This window comes from Callorhinus ursinus, unplaced genomic scaffold (genome assembly GCF_003265705.2).
Source record: "Callorhinus ursinus isolate GAN/ISIS: 27379988/994484 unplaced genomic scaffold, GSC_fseal_2.0 scaffold1, whole genome shotgun sequence".
Classification (NCBI taxonomy): domain Eukaryota; kingdom Metazoa; phylum Chordata; class Mammalia; order Carnivora; family Otariidae; genus Callorhinus; species Callorhinus ursinus.
In genome coordinates this window covers 50757561-50775961 of record NW_027397063.1, presented here as the reverse complement: position 1 = coordinate 50775961, position 18401 = coordinate 50757561, and the positions used below count along the sequence as shown (strand labels likewise).

At 37.0% G+C, this 18401-nt stretch overlaps 1 protein-coding gene across 4 annotated transcripts in view; it reads right to left on the bottom strand.

Moving 5' to 3' along the window:
- The window catches only part of GRAMD1C (GRAM domain containing 1C), an 84194-nt gene that overhangs the window by 20634 nt on the left and 45159 nt on the right, over positions 1 to 18401 (bottom strand). For 3 of the 4 annotated variants that reach the window (XM_025874486.2, XM_073893522.1, XM_073893523.1), the window contains 3 exons: positions 12681 to 12799; positions 9881 to 10013; positions 6579 to 6741 (listed from right to left, as the gene is read on the bottom strand). In XM_025874486.2, coding sequence (XP_025730271.1) covers positions 6579 to 6741; positions 9881 to 10013; positions 12681 to 12799 — 415 coding nt within the window. Of the gene's footprint in view, positions 1 to 6578; positions 6742 to 9880; positions 10014 to 12680; positions 12800 to 17578; positions 17929 to 18401 lie in introns of those variants that run through there. The other variant, XM_025874490.2, reaches the window with a different exon arrangement.

The window sequence follows — 18401 nt, the reverse complement described above, 5'->3', positions numbered from 1 at the left end:
TACATTCAGTAAATATTAAATAATGAATGGCTCTAACATCTGCTGCACTCACTAACCCAGTCAGCTGAATAATGCTTCCAGCCTGATTTAAAGCTGACTGCCCCAAGATAAGTATCATTGTATTCACAACCTATTCCCAATACCACACAAAAGAACTAAGAAATCCTTCTGAAAAGTATTCTTCAAAGCTAAATAATGGAATATCACATTTTTCTGGGAACCTGATAATGATAATGATGTTGAAAACTACTGGTAGCAAATAAAGAAACAATATCTGCTCACCTCTCCTCATGTTCCCTGTAAACATTATATAAAATAGCCCATGCTTATAGGGTACTTACTGTAAGTCAGGCATTATACTAAGCATCTTACAAGTATCCATTCATCTTATCCTCACAGCAAACCTGGGAGATGGGTGATATCATCATCATCTCATCATATAGATGAGGAAAACTGAGGAACAGAATTGCCAAAGCTCCATAACTAGTGAGTGACTGAAATGGAACTTGAATTTACTGCAGCTCCAGGGCACACAAACTTAACCTCTATTTTATACTGCCGGGAGTTTAATTTAGAAGAATGGAATGGAATGGGAATGGAAGGGAAAGGGAAAGAGAAAGGGAAAGGGGAAGGGAAAAGGGAAGGGGAAGGGAAGGGAAGGGAGGGGAGGGGAGGGGAAGGGAAGGGAGGGGAAGGGAAGGGAAGGGAAGGGAGGGGAAGGGAAGGGAAGGGAAGGGAAGGGAAGGGAAGGGAAGGGAAGGGAAGGGAAGGGAAGGGAAGGGAAAGGAAAGGAGGTTAAAAAAGAAAAGAGAAGGAAAAAGACAGCCAGGAATAAGAGCCTGGTAAAGGAAATAGAGTAAAGCAATCCAATGTGAAATTTTAATGATTTCAGGACTGGGATTATTTATTATCTCCAAGATTATGGTCCATCAATACAGAATAAAAACTGTGACAAAAGCTCCCCATATTACAGATATCATGTTCTAAGAAATATCTGTGTAGAGCATCTGTCAATATTAAGCCATTGGGAAGCAGTCTGGTCAAGTAAAGGCAGTAGTCTAAGAATCAGAAAAATTCTTCTAGCTCTGCCTTCATCCCAACTATTGATTTTTCTCCCTCATTAAATGATTTGTGTCTATTTTGCTACAGGTGCAAAGAACTTAGGGCTATCAGGCAGATATTGATTTACCTTTTCCCTGCAACAATACTATATGTAGGCAAAAGCTAGGCATGGCAATTTCAAATAATGGCTCCTTTGGTATAGAAATAAATCACTGAAACTAGGTAATGTGCTAAGGTTTTGTGAGATAACTTCCCAATTAGGCTTGAAAAATAGCTTTTTCTGAAATAGAATATATGTTCATTGTAAAAATAATTCATATATTCACAAAGAAAGCAGATAAGTATAGGTGATTCTATTGATCCTGCTCATTTCCCTCACAGATCTTATCTCTATTTGTAATTATATCTTTATTGGCTTATTGACTTGTTTATTACCTCTCTCCTGCATAAGAGTCTACGTTCCATGTGAGTAGAGACCATGTCAATTTTAAACACCTGTATACATTATGTACTTGGCATGTAAGTGTTAAATAACTATTTTTGAATAACTACTGAAGATGCTTAAAAAAAGTATATTAGGATCAATTTTTATTTATAGGACTTTCATTGTACAACCATATTTTTTAGCTTTTTATTTTGGAATAATTTTTAATTTATAACTAATGAAGCTGGGTGTTATTCCCACCCTTTCCCAGTAATATCCTTTTTCTGTACAAGGATCCAATCCAAAATGCCACATTGCATTTAGTTGTTTATCTCCCTCGTCTCCTCCAATTATAACAGTCCCTCGTTCTTTCCTTGTTTTTTAATGGCCTTACACACTTGAAGAACACTGGTTAGGTATTTTGTAAAATGTCCCTCAATTTGGGTTTGTCTGTCTTTTTTTCACCATTAGACTGGGGTTGTGAATTTGGGGAGGAATGCCTGCAAAGGTGAAGTGCCCTTCTCATCAGACTCAGGGGATCCGGGCTATCAACATGATTTATGAAAATGGTAACCATGATCACTTGGTTAAGGTGGCATCTGGCAGGTTCTTCCACTGTAAACATTACCATGTTCATCTTTCCATGTTCTGTTTGTTAGAAATGAGTCACTAAGTTCAGCCCACACTCAAGGGAAGGAGAATTAAGCTCCACCTCCTGGAAGGGGGAGTATCTATGTATATTATTTGAAACTTGTGCTTTCTCCCCTATTTACATATTTATTTGATCATTTATATCAGTATGGACTCATGAATAGTTATTTTATACTTTAGGTTATAATCCAGTGCTATCATTATTTATTTTGTTGATCAAATTTTTTTACTTTGGCCATTAGGAGCTCTTTCAGGTTGACTCCTATGGCCTTTTGATACTCCTTTTTTTTTTTAAGCATTTCTTTATTTCTGGGCCTACAAAGTACTCCAGCTTCATTTTGTGTATTCCCCACCTCAGCCCTAGAAGCAGTCATTTCTCTAAGGAGTTCTCAAACTGTCATTTTTCAAAAGTAAGTTTCTTGTTCACAATTATGAAGGAAAGAAAATTACACTCATATAAACATTTTAATATATTTTCATATTTCACTTAAACTCCATTATTAAATTGTTCTGTATTATGACTGATAGAATAGAATTCATGGTACTACCATTGGAAATTATTAATACCTTTTGTATGTAAATTAATTCAAAGAAGTAAGGACATGAAATAAACTATTTCCACCTGGGATTATATATTTATGACATTCACAGTACTTTAAAGCCTCCTGTACAGGTACCATCACCAATAATATTGTTGTAACATATGAAGCTAGCAAGTGGTATTTCTTTTTTTTTTTTTTTATTCATTTGAGATACAGAGAGAGAGAGAGAGCATGAGCAGGGAGAGAGGGAGAAGCAGGCTCCCCGCTGAGCAGGGAGCCCGATGCGGGGCTTGATCCCAGGACTCTGGGATCATGACCTGAGCTGAAGGCAGACGCTTAACCATCTGAGCCACCCAGGCGCCCCTAGCAAGTGGTATTTCAAGTGGGGAAAGGAACACCACTCAACCTGGTAGCAGGTTACTATTTCCAATAAAGAAGGAATATTTCTTGAATTGAAAATTTTCAAATCTATCAGTTTTTGGCCAGTGGAAATGATGGGAAAAGTGAGACAGATAAATAAATATGAGAGGACATGGGCATAAAGGAATAAAACATATGTTGACAGTGTTTTGAGGATTCACAAAAAATGTACTAGGTAGGTATGCAAGAACAGCATATGATTTGGAGTTTGAGTAACTAAGGACACACAATTTGTTATATCTTCTATCTTCCAAAAACTGGTGACCTGCTGTCTTCTTGACTCAGATTGAGGGTTTTCTTTGCATCTGAAAAACCAAGTTCAATTTGAGAGCATTGTTCAAAAACCTGACTCAGGTAACTATGTCAGGGTTACCTGGTTTAGTCTCATGGCTGCTTCCCTGATGTGCTAGACTATTTCATGGCTTTTGCTAAGCTTTCTCCAGAGGTCTACTTGTCCTCACATTTAGTAATTAATAAGCATCACCTGATATTTGATTCCTGTTTTTCTTTGCTTGGCTTTCCCATTCATCTTGTTCTGTCAGCTATAGGTCACGGATTTCAATTTTGCTATTCTTATGTGCCCCTCCCCCAGCCTAATCTTTGCCTGACTTAGCTTCCATTCTCAACATAAGTGACTTTGGTTAGGGAATCCTGCCACACGTTCTAATCCCAGCTATATAAAATTAAATTTAACTCTCATGACACAGCCCAGGCATCTCATGCCCTCAGACAGCTTGTCAGTTTCCACTCAAGGCTCTACCTCCTGGGGCAGAGGTTTCACAGACTATCCATGACATGATAGAGCAGGGCAGGTGAAAGAAGTAAATCCTAACAGCAACAGAAATATTGTGGCCGAAAACATGGCCATAATGTCCTTACACTTGTAGATGTGAATACGTTGTGTCAACTCATCTTCATCTGCCAGGAAACCCCTAGCACCTTCTCATATGCTCTAAACTCCTCCCCAAAACTGGGCATGTAGTTAATAAGCTGAAGAAAGCTTGTCAGCAACAAGACTCTGGATAAACAAGGTTCTACAGCTTATTCTGTGAAGTATTACATATCAAATTTTTAAGTTCGTATATGGTTTAAGAGATTAAAACACAATGCTTAGCATTTTGTTCAGGAGCTGGCAGCCCAAAACCCATTTCTGGAAGTACAGAAATATTCCCAAAAAGGCACCCTTCAATCTTGGTGGGTTCTAAACTGCCTACCAAAGAGTAAGACCATTAAAAAAAGAAGCCAAAGCAGATTCTAGGCTAACTTTCCCTACACAGGCTTCAGTTAAACTCCACATCAAAGGGACTGAACTAGCTGCTTCTGGTCCCTCTGTGAGATATTTCATGATGCACTGCTTTGCTGATTCCTCTCAGGGATACATGAGTCTCTACTTCAAATGGTCCAGTGCCCCCCTCCCAAAGATTACAATCTATAGGTGGCAGAAAAGAGGAAAAAAGAAAATCCTCTCATTTTCTCACTGAGTGCTCACAATGGTAGATCAAAATACTATCATTTTATTTTTTTTAAAGATTTTATTTATTTGAGAGAGAGAGCACATGAGAGGGGGGAGGGTCAGAGGGAGAAGCAGACTCCCTGCTCAGCAGGGAGCCTGATGCGGGACTCAATCCAGGGACTCCAGGATCATGACCCGAGCCGAAGGCAGTCGCTTAACCAACTGAGCCACCCAGGCACCCCAAAATACTATCATTTTAAATAAAATGATATTGGGTTTAAAATAATCTGCCACCTACCTAACTCCCTCTAAATACACACACAAATTTCCTGGGATGGTTTGCTTCTTTTGACCTTTCTTATTTTCCCCAGTTCACTGACTTCAAGTGTCTTCACAACCTCACAACTTCCAAAAACTAAAAAATAGATTCATTAATTTAATGCACATAATAGGTCCGATAAGCCTGAGATTTTGAAATCTGCTTAGCGAAAGCAATGGAAGTACTTGATTTGTTATGTAATGATAATCTAATAAGAAAAAAGTCATCCCGTTCACCTTAAAGAAAACCTCCACAAAAGAAGGCTGGATGCCGTATGTAACGTCTCAATGCTGTAAAGCCAGTCTTTAAGGAACGCCAGCAAGGGAGGACATGGGATCAGGGCTCCCATGCAATACAGCAACTACACTACTGCTATTCTTTATTTCTAGATATGAATGCAGCTCACATGAGATTTAATATTACCCTTTATGAAGCTTATCATTAATGTTAATTTGATAGGATCAATAAGGAAACTTCTTTTTAAGAACCATTCTTATAAAAAAGAGCAGGTAAGACAGAGGAGGAAAAGAAATCCCTGTTTTGGCATCACTTACCTGTGTGGCCACTGGGTGCCAGAGCAGACCTTCCTAAAGTCAGAAGTTCAGCCAGGCAAGATTACTAATTCATACTGCTGCATACCAAAGCACGAATGGTAAGGACACTAAGAGAGTCTAGTCATTCATGGAGCTCAATCCTTTTAAAAGAACTTATTCTCAACTATCTTTTCAAAAGAATTCAACAACTGTCTTCTTAGTGCATTCTGTGATTTTTAGGAACTACTGAATTTTTATTTATGTATTCAAGAGCAATGGATCTAGTTTTCATTAAAGATACTTGCTACAGTGTTCCCAAACCAAAGTTGATTTAGATTTGGTTTTCATAGATTTGGTCTTGGTTTGCTTTGAGATTTGGATTTGATTTTAGATTTGACTTGGATTTAGTTTTGGCTTCCACGGATTTGGTTCTCACTATAATAAAAGGCTTCAGGGGCTTCCACACCAGGTCCAATCTGAACAGTAACTGGACTAGCGAATACAATCATATCCCACAGATCCAAATCACTATAATGTCCCCATGCTAATAACCTGAGCATTGCTGGACAGAAAGCACAAAGAGCAAAATCCACTGGCATTGCTCCCTTTCCTGAAATTGGAAAGCAGTCACTCTTCTGTATCTTTCCCCATGTCTCCCCACTTCACTGTTTCAGATGTCAACAATCTTACAGTTAAAAAAAAAAAAAAAGATTCCTTAAAATGCCCACTTAATAAGTATGACAAGCCCCAGGTATTAACTGAGAGAAGGTAGAGAGAACATGATTTCTTATAAAGTTTCCTTTAAGCAATTTTCTACTTTTGTATCTCTCTCTCTCTCTCTTTTCCTTCCTTTTTTCTTTCTTTCTTTCTTTTTTTTTTTTTTTGGTAGTTAAAAGAAAGTAAATTATGGTGTGTATAACACTATGAAGATTTTTATTCAGATTTGCCTTTCCATTCATGGAAATCTTCAAATTCCAAGCTGAAAAGTGGAGATGGGTTACACCTAGCAGCTTCTTCCCACTATTTTTTATTAACTTCCACCTTTCTTTTGGTTCTTTATAGAGTGAGAATGTGTTTAATGCAACTAAATTCTCAATCTGCATTCACCCAATACAAAGATAAACATTAAAAGATGTAACTGAAATCTTATTAAACTTTATAAGAAATTCTTTACCTTCATCAACAGAATCTGAGGTGCTGCTTTTGTCCAGAGAAAGATACTCATTTTTATTCAAGTCCAGTGATTTTGATGGCATTCTACTTAACCTCTTTTCTGAAGTTAGTAAAGGACTCTTTTTTATCTGTTTTTCACTTTGGGGTGCCTCTTTCCCTAACCCCTAAAAGGCAAACAATCCAGTTAAAAAAACATTTATTGGCTTAGATTTTAAGGAGGGAGCTTTAATAATAAAGATGGTTTGAAATATAGCTCTTTGAAAAATGTTTGTTATGTTTACATCACATTTCTAATACAGTCCATAAAATATTGATAAATAATAATATATTATCTTACAACAAATTCTAAAGTCATCTTCTTACACAGTAATGAACAATAAATTTATGAAGAACATCATATAAAAAGAACTCACAGCATCATGTAAATCACTTAAGCAGAAGGGAAAGGGGAGCAGGGGACAAAAATAATGGAACAGCAGGTTCTTTGGGGTGGGAAAGGGAGAGGAATCAAGCCCAATTAGTATCCCCAAACAATACCTGCCCCATCATCTCAAGGAAGAGAACTCCCCCATTCTCAAGACCAGTAACTACAGGGGAAAGGGAGAGAAATAGATAAGAGTCAGGTAAGAGTACAGTAGAGGAGACTGGATTAACAGGAAACATTAGTTTCATAGCAAACTTGTAAGAACACAGTTGGCTTTGCTATTAAGGGACGAAGAAATTGGGCATTAAAAGATATTCAATATATCATACTATCCATACTTTCTGGGGATGATTTAATCAAGATACGTCATTTCTATAATAAATTTAATGTTAGGCATTAAAGTATGAATGCTATTGCTATATTAGTATTCAAGTAGAACTGTATTATAATTAGGTTTAATAGAACAGTGTAAAAATATAAACAATACAGCAAAGTACCTTCTTGCATTATCTGTCTGTAAGCAGATGAAAGACAGCATATTTCTAATTCTTACACTTCCTGCCCCGTGAGATCTTTGAGCAGCACTGAAGGGCAGAAGCTCCAAGGAGGAGACAGGTTTCTATTGGCCACTCAGAGAGCAGAATAACAACTGGGACCCAAGACACAATTTATGAAAGGATTATACTACCCTAGTCAGAGGACTGATTCTTCAAGCAGAGATTACTGCTAAAATTGAGATTTGATTTATTTTGGAGTTTCACACTACAAAGCAACATGCTTACTTAGCTGACCCAGAACCTCTTTAGCAAATCCTAAGTAGAGTAAGTTTCCACACATATTTCTCCTGTTGTTTGTAATTAAGATACGGTTCCTATTATAAAGAATAGGGACAGATACTTTTAGGAAAAGTAACAGTCACTGTCTTTGAGTGGTTGGCATCTGGACAACTTTTATTTCTTTGCATTCTTTTCTATATTTCCTGAATTCTTCCAAAGAATATTAATTTTATAACTTAGGAAAGTTGTAATTCCATTTAAAAATGTTTTTAAAAATGTTATTTTTCACTTTTTGTTATTTCTAACTTTCTTGGAAGTATAAATGAAACAAAGTAAGTGACATATGATATTTGTTGACATCTGAGAACCTCACTATACTGTTCTCGAATGCAAAAAAAAAAAAAGGAGTGAACTTCTATATTACCTGTATTCCATAACCCAAAAACCTCTATACTAGACATCAGTGAACATATGATCACTCTTAAAACGTTAAAGTCTTCCTCTATATTCCATTTCCTTTCCCTAAAGGAAATATAACATCCTTTAGGCAAGAACCAATGGATTAACTATTGTAAGAGCAGGTACAGAAGATGATGTCACGGCGGTAGTAAGAAAGACTCAAGATTAGTAGTTTTGAGAATGCAGTCCTCAAAGTCAGGCTTTTGTAAAAGGATCAGGAAATTGCAAGAGATCTCCTGTCCTGGTACCTCCCTAAAATTGAGTGGCTTGGTTTTCTCGATGAGAACATATACAGAGATTGGCATCCCAAATCACCTCCCTTGTACCAATAATAAGTTCCTAAGGGTCTCTAGATGAATAGTTTTGTAAGAAATCCACAGTACAAAATCAGACTGGGATAAACGTATGACGGTGGCCTGAAACCAGTTGGTAACTTGGTGGCCTTTACATATTCTGTCTCAGTGTTTTCCCAACACTTCTTCACAGATGCTGGGAGCTCCATGGGAGAAGGTAGAAAAGGTCCCTTGCTGGCTACATGCAGATTCACCTTCAATTGTAATAGCTCATGGTTATTGAATACTTAATGTGTGTTAGGGATCGTTCAAAGCACTTTCACATATATTAATTCATTTAATCCTTATTTAAAACCTCAATGGGGTATTATTGTCTTCATCTTATAGCTGAGAAAATGAAAGTATAGAAATGTTAAGTAATTAGGTTAACTTCTTTAAGGGCATTCAGGCAGCAAGTGGCAGAGATAGGATCTGAAAGCAACGCTCTGCTTTAAACCAAGAAATTCAGCTGTGGCCCAGACTTGCATCCCCAATCAGCAGAACGAAAGCTCTACAATAGGAGCCCCCTCATGACTCAGAATGTGGTCTCCAAATGCCACTCTTCACTAAGAACTATGGCCCATTAGGAAAATGGTTGATACTAAGTCTGGGACAGTAAGTGTACAAAGTGTGCCTGGGACACATAGTTGTGCTAGAAAGAAAGGAAGCCATCAAAGATTATTGATCATTTCTAAAAAACAAAGAAGCCAATCTGAAGTGGCTCCTGTTGGCAGAGGAGACAAACCGAGTATTTAAAATAATAAATATAATGACTCAAGTGATAGAAACTCACTGAAATTAAAAAAAAAAAGCAATGGGCTTATAATGATACTTGAAAAAATAAAGGAAGAAACTAAGTACTATAGTACTAAGTACTATAGATTAACCAGATGTGCCTGCTTTCAGAGTCAACTTAGGAAGCACCCATTGTTACTCAAGCATGCAGCGCAGGGTTCTCATCTCCCCCTTCAAAACAGATTCTTTCTACCACATATTCCACTTAATCTGAGAAAAATTCTGCTAACTATGAATTCCTCTATATTATTATATCTTTAATGACATCCAACCCCCTTATAAATGCTCAGGAAACTGTCTGGTAGTTCTGCTCCATATCCAGCTCTGAACAAAACCACGTATTATTCCCATATAACCTCTGCTACTTACAGACTTAAAATCCTTCTCCTAAGATAAAGGAGCAGCCTGACATCTTAAATTTTTAAACATTTTGTACAGTGTATTTTTATTTGATCTTGCATTACGATTAACACATAGCAGCATCAGATATATTTTAAAAGGGATACCATGCACTAACCCCTTTTGGTGGATTTCCATCAATTGACTCTGCTTCTGAAACCCGATTAACTGATTCTCGGGTAAAACTGATGGACTTGGAAAATTTTTCATCTCTCTCTCCACAGTCATCCAAGCTACTTCTTCCTGGACTTCTGTAAGAAACACATCATTATAGAAATATAATCAAGGTCAATTCTATACAAATGAGTGATTTAGTCTCCCCACTGAGGTCCTTTGCTATTATAAAGCATTTTGACAACAAATGGGTTTTTGCAATGTAACAAATAAGCCCTACTTATAACAAGGCCATCTTCTTAAATCACATGCAAATTGACTTCATTTCAGAAAACAAAACATGCTCACATGAGATTTTATAAATTTTAGAAACCATTAAAAAATTAACCATGTACAAGCGGCTGTAACAACAACTAATACAATGAGTATTATAGTTTGTTTAAATTTCAGTTATAGACCACCACACAGCTTTGAAAGGTACAGGGTAGATGTTTGTTGGATGCCAGTCAATACCAGAAGGCAGTTTCAGATCTTCTGATTCAGTTCCAGCTGAGGTGGTGAGTCCCTCCCAGGAGGGGGAGCTCCTGATATCTGAGCACAGACCCCATCAATTAGTCCATGCCCACCTTTTTGCTCTTCTCCTTCCTAAGAACAAAGTTTAAGGAACAGCTTTCATATGGTCATAGGAACATGACCACAACAAATGTCCTGAGACCTACTTTTCCTATCTCAGGGAGGAACATAAAGAAAGGAAAATCTATGAACAATAAAAGGAGTACAACTGATCTAATGTCCAGGTCTCAAACTTACTAAGCAATTATTCCTATGTAATCTTTGCTACATAGAGACTTAAAGCTTTTTAAAAATAAAGTAGCAGGCTATCATCTTTAGCCATGTTATCCTAAGGAAGGAACACCCCTATTCTACCCCACCCAAATAATACTTAGGTCTGCCACCAAGTCACTCTTGGCCAGGCAGAATGGCAGGGCTAAGGGGACCCAACAAGAAAAATGGCCTTGAGACTAGCTCAGCAGCTGAGTGTCTGCATGTGGGGATTTTAAGGATGGAAGTGAGCTGTGGAGAAATACAGAAAGGAAAAAGGAGGAGGGAGAGAGTGATAGAGAGAATGAAAATGAAGACAAAGAAGATGGGAAGAGCTGAGGAAATAAAGGTTTGAGACATACGCTTCTTTCGGGTAATGGGAAGAAAGAGGAAAGGAGGAGAGGGAATGAGGATCTGGCCACATATTCTCTGAGAAAGCACTCAATCACCAGAAGAAAACAGCAGCTTCTCTGGTGATTTCAAAAAGCTGGACCTTAGAGAATATGAAGCAACTCATCAAAAATATTCATTCCCTTCTTCTTCAAAGAGTAGAAACTCCTCGAGGTGGCAGGGACCTTGGAGCTCATCTCATTTCAGAGATGAGTAAAGTGAGGATCAGAAAGGCTAAGAGATTTGCTTGAGGTTGTGCAGTTACTTGGTGGCCAAGTCCAGACTAGTATCCAGATCTTCTCCACCATAATCCAAGGTTCTCTGCATTATGTCAACTGCTTTTCTACCCAGCTCCAACACCTAAGAGAGACTAGGAAACTTCACAAGAAGAGCAGTACAATGGAAATGTTTAACATTACAGAAAACTAATAAAATATGTATGTGTAACCACATAAAAAAGATGAAAATGTTGATGCTGAGTATAAAGAGGATCAGCATAACTAGAAGGCTACCTAAATAAAGGAAAAATTATGTACACAGTGAGACTTCTAAAAGATTTCTATTTTAAGATTTATTTGCTACAGAATTTTTAAGTAAGAGTTTTATTAAGATATAATTCACATACCATAAAATTCACCCCAATACAGTGTACAATACACTGGTGATAGAGTTGCACAGTCATGATCACCACTATATAGTTTTAGAACATGTTCAGCCCCAAAAAGAAATCCTGTACCCATTAGCAATCACTCCCCATTCTCCCTTCCTCCCAGCCTCTGGCCACTACTAATCTACCTTCTGTCTCTATGGATCCACTCATTCTGGATTCCATTTCATATAAATGGAATCATAAAATATGTGGTCTTCAGGGATTTGCTCCTTTCACTTGCTTCTTTCACTTATAATGTCTACTATAGAATTTGATGTATTATCCCTAATTGTTTTTATTGCTATGACCTCAATTACCGTTGGACAAAATGCACTTTTACTTGTAAAGGTTAATAAAAATGTCCATTCTTCCCAATGAATCACAATCAGTCAAAAATGATCTCTCTCACCTCTGAATCTCTTTATTACATTATCTATTGCTCTTTGGCCTTTATCATTTTCAACCTTATATTACAATTATTTGCATTCCCCATAGTACTATCAATTCCTTTCATTAATGCATTCGATATTCATCGAGTGCCAACTACACGTCAAGCACTACTTTAGGGTTTCCTCAAGGAAACATCAAATTATCTTTGTATCCTTCAAAATAATTACTAATTTATTTTATTGTTATCTATACGATCAGAGATGTCACTAGGTACTTCTCCAGATCCTTAAAAAAAGCTTTACTAAAACCACACTTTAAGCAAATCCTAGATAGCATAGTTACAAAACTAACATTTCCTTATATGTCCTGTATTTGCTTACCAATTTAGCAAACTACTCGCTGTCCTCACCTTTCACTGCATTCCACTACAGTGAACAGAGGTAAATTCCACCCAAGGATGAATTAACAGAAATTCTAAATTAGTAAAGTCTAAAATAATTCTGCTTGAATTAATGATTAATAAGTCGTGAAATTTCAAGACATTTTGCTCTACCTTGGCTGCACATTATCCTCAATGGACAGAGACAAGTTTTCCATCTCTTCAGCACTTAAGCCTAGCTCATTGCCATAGTTCTGCTGGAGCAGCTGCCAGAATTCCTGTCTGGTCAAGCTCTAAAATGACAGAAAAATTACACTGAGTATTGGAAAATATAGGATAGGACAACATAGTGATTCAAAACATGAATTCTGAAGTCAAAACGACCTGTTGTGCAGATTCTAAATGTGTAACTTTGGTCGTTATTTGACCTTTCTAGATGTCAGTTTTCTGTATCTGTAAAAAACGGGTCCACAAAACTTATCTGACCAGGTTGATAGGGGGAGTAGATAAAATGCTGATTTTAAAGTGTGTAACATAATAACTACTGTAAATGGGAAGTAAGATGTTTAAAATGGCCTTTGCTTATTATAGTTTGTTCACGGTATCTGGCAATCACCAATCTGCAATTTAAATTCTACAATCCAATCAGTCTTTTATGACCACTGGATCAACATTCAGAGTTCTAATCATCAATTCAGAACCATCCCCTTAATTCATGATTTATCTGAATATTTTGACCATTTTAAAAACCTTATATATCAGGGGTGCCTGGGTGGCTCACTTGAGCATCTGCCTTCGGCTCAGGTCATGATCCCAGGGTCCTGGGATCAAGCCCCTTGTTGAGCTCTCTGCTCAGCCGGGAGACTGCTTCTCCATCTCCCTCTCCCTCTCCCTCTGCCTGCCATTTTCCCTGCTTGTGCTCTCTCTCTCTCTCTGTGTCAAATAAATGAATAAAATCTTAAAAAAAATAACTTATATTTCAGAAAACTTTAAGTTATATTTTCCTAAAATACAAAAGGCAAGAGGCTAGAATTCAGAGTATTTTCTTTGATTTATTTTTAACAAAATCCAGCTTGTTCCTTCTTTGCAGGTATCATATCAGAGTTAAAATCATCTAATACAAAAAACTCATGCATTACATAGCAAAACAAAAACAATAATAGTATGATAACCAATGATCTGATTTTTAGAAATATTTCAGGTGGTTAATTACATGATTAAGCAAGGTAGAGGGAGGCAGTATAACACCTGTGGCAACTGTTGGCAAGATTCTTTATCTCTCTCATTCATTCAACAAATATTTATTTAGAACCTACCAAACATGTATCACTGCACTACATGGCAAAGGAGGACAAAAATAATGTACAAGAAAGCAAAAATGAACTTTTGGGATTTCATCAAGATAAAAAGCTTCAGCACAGCAAAGAAACAGTCAACAAAACTAAGAGGCAACCCATGGAATGGGAGAAGATATTTGCAAATGACACTACAGATAAGGGGCTGATATCCAAGATCTATAAAGAACTTCTCAAACTCAACACCCAAAACACAAATAATCCAGTCAAGAAATGGGCAGAAGACATGAACTGACATTTCTCCAAAAAAGACATACAAATGGCTAACAGACACATGAAAAAATGTTCAACATCTCTAGCCATCAGGGAAATACAAATCAAAACCACAATGTGGGCGCCTGGATGGCTCAGTGGGTTAAGGGTCTGCCTTCAGCTTAGGTCATGATTCCAGGGTCCTGGGATCAAGTCCCACATCAGGCTCCCTGCTCCACAGGGAGTCTGCTTATCTCTCTGCCCCTCCCCCCACTCATTCTCTCAATCTCTCCCACCCTCAAATAAATAAATAAGCTTTTTTAAAAAAAAAACACGAGATAATACCTTACACCAGTTAGTATGGCAAAAATTAGTAAGACAGGAAACAACAAATATTGTTGAGGATGTGGAGAAAGGGGAACCGTCTTACATTGTTGGTGGGAATGCAAGCCGGTATAACCACTCTGAAAAACAGCATGGAGGTTCCTCAAGATATTAAAAATAGAGCTACCCCATAACCCAGCAATTGCACTACTAGATATTTACCCCAAAGATACAGATGTAGTGAAAACAAGGGGCACATGCACCCCAATGTTCATAGCAGTAATGTCCACAAGAGCCGAACTATGGAAGGAGTTGAGATATCCTGCAACAGATCAGTGGATAAAGAAGATGTGGTTCATATATACAATGGAATAGTACTCAACCATCAGAAAGGATGAATACCTACCATTTGCACTGACATGGATGGAACTGGAGGGGGATTAGGCTAAGTGAAATAAGTCAAGCAGAGAAAGACAATCGTCATATGGTTTCACTCATATGTGGAACAAAAGAATTGCACAGAGGACCATGGGGAAGGGAGGGAAAACTGAATGGGAAGAAAGCAAAGAGGGAGACAAACCATGAGAGACTCTGGACTCCAGGATACAAACTGAGGGTTACAGAAGGGAGGGGAGTGGGGGGATGGGGTAACTGGGTGATGGGTATTAAGGAGGGCACGTGTTGTGACGAGCACTGGATGTTATATGCAACTAATGAACTTTTGAACACTATATCAAAAACTAATGATGTACTACATGTAGGCTAGCTGAACATAATAATAAAAAAAATAATGTACAAGTTAAGCTCCTTGCTCTCAAACAAATTATAATATAGTTGAAGAAACATGGGAGACTTTTAAGTTAAATATGACAGGCTATAATATTATTAAGTACTAAAGTACTGATAGAATCAACATACTATAAAAGTCTAAAAGCAAGAAATATTACTGTGGATTAAAGGTGATCAGATAAGGCTACATGTTGGAAAAGGGTCTTCAGCAGAGCTGAAGGAAGGACATGAATGGGGAAAACAGAGAAATGAGGAAATTTTGGGAGAGGGAAACCAACATACAATACAGAATAAATACATAAAGAACATAGGTAATGCTTGCTTTTTTTTAAGGTTTATTTATTTTTATTTTAGAGAGAGCAAGCACGCATGCTCGCATGGGTGAGGGGAGGGGCAGAGAGAGGGAGAGAGAATCCTCAAGCAGACCCCTCACTGAGCATGAAGCCCAATGCAGGGCTTGACGCCAGGACCCTGAGATCATGACCTGAGCCCAAATCAAGAGTTGGCCACCTAACCGACTGAGCCACCCAGGTGCCCCCAGGTAATACTTGTTCAGAAGTCAGTTAATAGTTTATTGACCTAACTGGAGTAAAAAATTTAAGTCAAAGAAATTTAAGTCGGATTTTAAGTCAGAAAATAAAGATAGGGAGATTTAATGAGGCCAAAACATACATATGCCTTAAATTCCTCCCTGATACTCCCCTTGACAAATGCCACTTCTTTCTTTCTCCTTGTTTCTTCTCCCTGTCTGGTGGCTATGGAATCTTTGTTACATTACACTAGATGACCTTCATTATATTTCATGGAACCTCAAAGAGATTAAGAACAAAATTTCTATAGTTTAGACCACTAGTTTTCAATTTGCCATACCCAGACTACTAGGATTCCACAAGAGTAGTTGATGAAAATTCAGATATTATCAGTACTTTATTTTTTTTAAAAAAAGATTTATTTATTTGACAGAGAGAGACACAGAGAGAGCGGGAAAACAAGCAGGGGGAGTGGGAGAGGGAGAAGCAGGCGTCCCACTGAGCAGGGAGCCCGATGCGGGGCTTGATCCCAGGATATTTTTTGATTTTTTAAAGTATTGATAATATCTGGGGGCGCCTGGGTGGCTCAGTCATTAAGCGTCTGCCTTCGGCTCGGGTCATGATCTCACGATCCTGGGATCGAGCCCCGCATCGGACTCCCTGCTCAGTGGGAGACCTGCTTCTCCCTCTCCCACTCCCCCTGCTTGTGTTCCCGCTCACGCTGTGTCTCTCTTTGTCAAATAAATAAATAAATAAATAAATCTTAAAAAATAAAAAATAAAAAATATCCAAACAGTTACCTACAATAAAGTTATTCAAACTAAGTAAAATGTCAGGGCTCTTTGAGTCTGAATTACATTAGCCTAGAATAGTTATCTAAGGCTGATAAGAAACTCTCATTGTAAATAATGTGTGTCTAATGAACAATAATGTTCTAACGTTTTATTATTTGGTATACACCATTTGTTTGGTGGGCAAAGTTTTTTGAAGATTAGTGTCCATAAAAGAAAAATAAAAAGGATCACTAGTGGGAGAGAAAGTTAAGGAGCCACTGTCCTTGATGCTAAAGGTGCCCCCACACATTTCTTTTCTGACTCCCACACCAGAAAAGACATTTGTGAATAGCAATTAGCTCATACTAATAACTCAATCTTTCAAAGACACTATCTTTGAAATACTTTTAGTGTCATAAACGGACGGTTAACTTTATAAAGAGAAACAAGAACTATTTCAATATACTTGTGGAAGATTTACCTTTTATAAAAACTTCTCTGGAATAATAAATATGAAAGTATTCCAAAAACAGACTAAAGGAAATAGATAAACCAATGATAAATATTCAGACAGCTTCCTAAGAGTGAAAGATATGAAACTTAGACATAAAATATTAACAACAAAAACAATTTTCTTTGACTACATAAATAAATGTTTAAAATATATTATCAAATACTATCAGGAAGTTAACAGTAAATAGAGTAATATACTTTTTATCTATGTTTATATATATATATGAACTCATATATAAAGTATATATTTATATATACAAATATAAAAATATAAAAGTATATATAGTATTTTATATAAAAGGTATAAAGCATGTACATATATAAATTAATGGAAAACAAAAACAAAATACAAAGATAGTTCACTATCTTTTTTTTATCATTTTTTTTTTAAATTCACCATCTTACAGATCTGCTAATTTGTTAAAAATAACTTTTTCTACAAAGTTGGTCAAAAGTCGCAAAAAATGTGGTTATTTCTAGTCATACTGAATATTTAAACATTAAAACATATACCCACACTGATATTCATGATTCTCTGAATAATAATTCTCTGAATCTAAAACAACCTAAATTTTCAACAAAGGCTGACCACCTACCTGCAAACAATGGAGGGTCTCCCGGATTCAGCCTGTAGAGAGTACTTTAATAAAATAAAGATGAACCAAGTAGCAATCAGATAAGACTCAAAAGTCAGAAGATCAATTTCTGGCCCAGAAAGCTTTGTATCCTCAGTATTCTGCAGTCTTTATCTGCATCAGAGTTCCAAATACTTAATGACAACTATGTGAAATCACTGCTTTACTCTTCTCATTTCGTTATGAGAAGCTTTTCCTTATGAAAGACACGTTCTACTGAGTTTAAAGCACATTATTTGTCACTTCCTGGTCTGTAGAATCAGCACTTTCCAAGGTTGCAGGTCAGAATGCAGAAGTGGTAGTTACACCTCACTCTACAGGTTCCTAAGCCACTCCTACTAAAAGAAGATAGGTAAACAGGGTTTTATTAAAGGGACAGTTCTTAATTTCTTCTTTTCCACACAAGATTAGGAACAATAAAATGCCAATGAAAATATCTGCTTGTGCTCAATTATGTAAGATGCCTATCGCAATATTATTCCAATCTCATTTTAGAGATTAAATATATTAAGGGTTAAATTTTTTCTCCATGCTAACACTTTCTTTCAACTCTGACGATGTCATTATTACTTCTTCATATGCCACTTCTTCAGTATGGATGTAGCAGCCCCATCAGACTTGTGCATTAACCCTTTACAACTATCAAAGATTGTTATCTCTTAAGTATTATAAATGGAACGCCAAGAAATAACAGGAAGAGCAAGCTATTCAATTTCAGCAATTCCAATAAGCACTCAGCACATCATTCATCACTGAAAAGTTTGTATCTTCATTACTCAAAGGT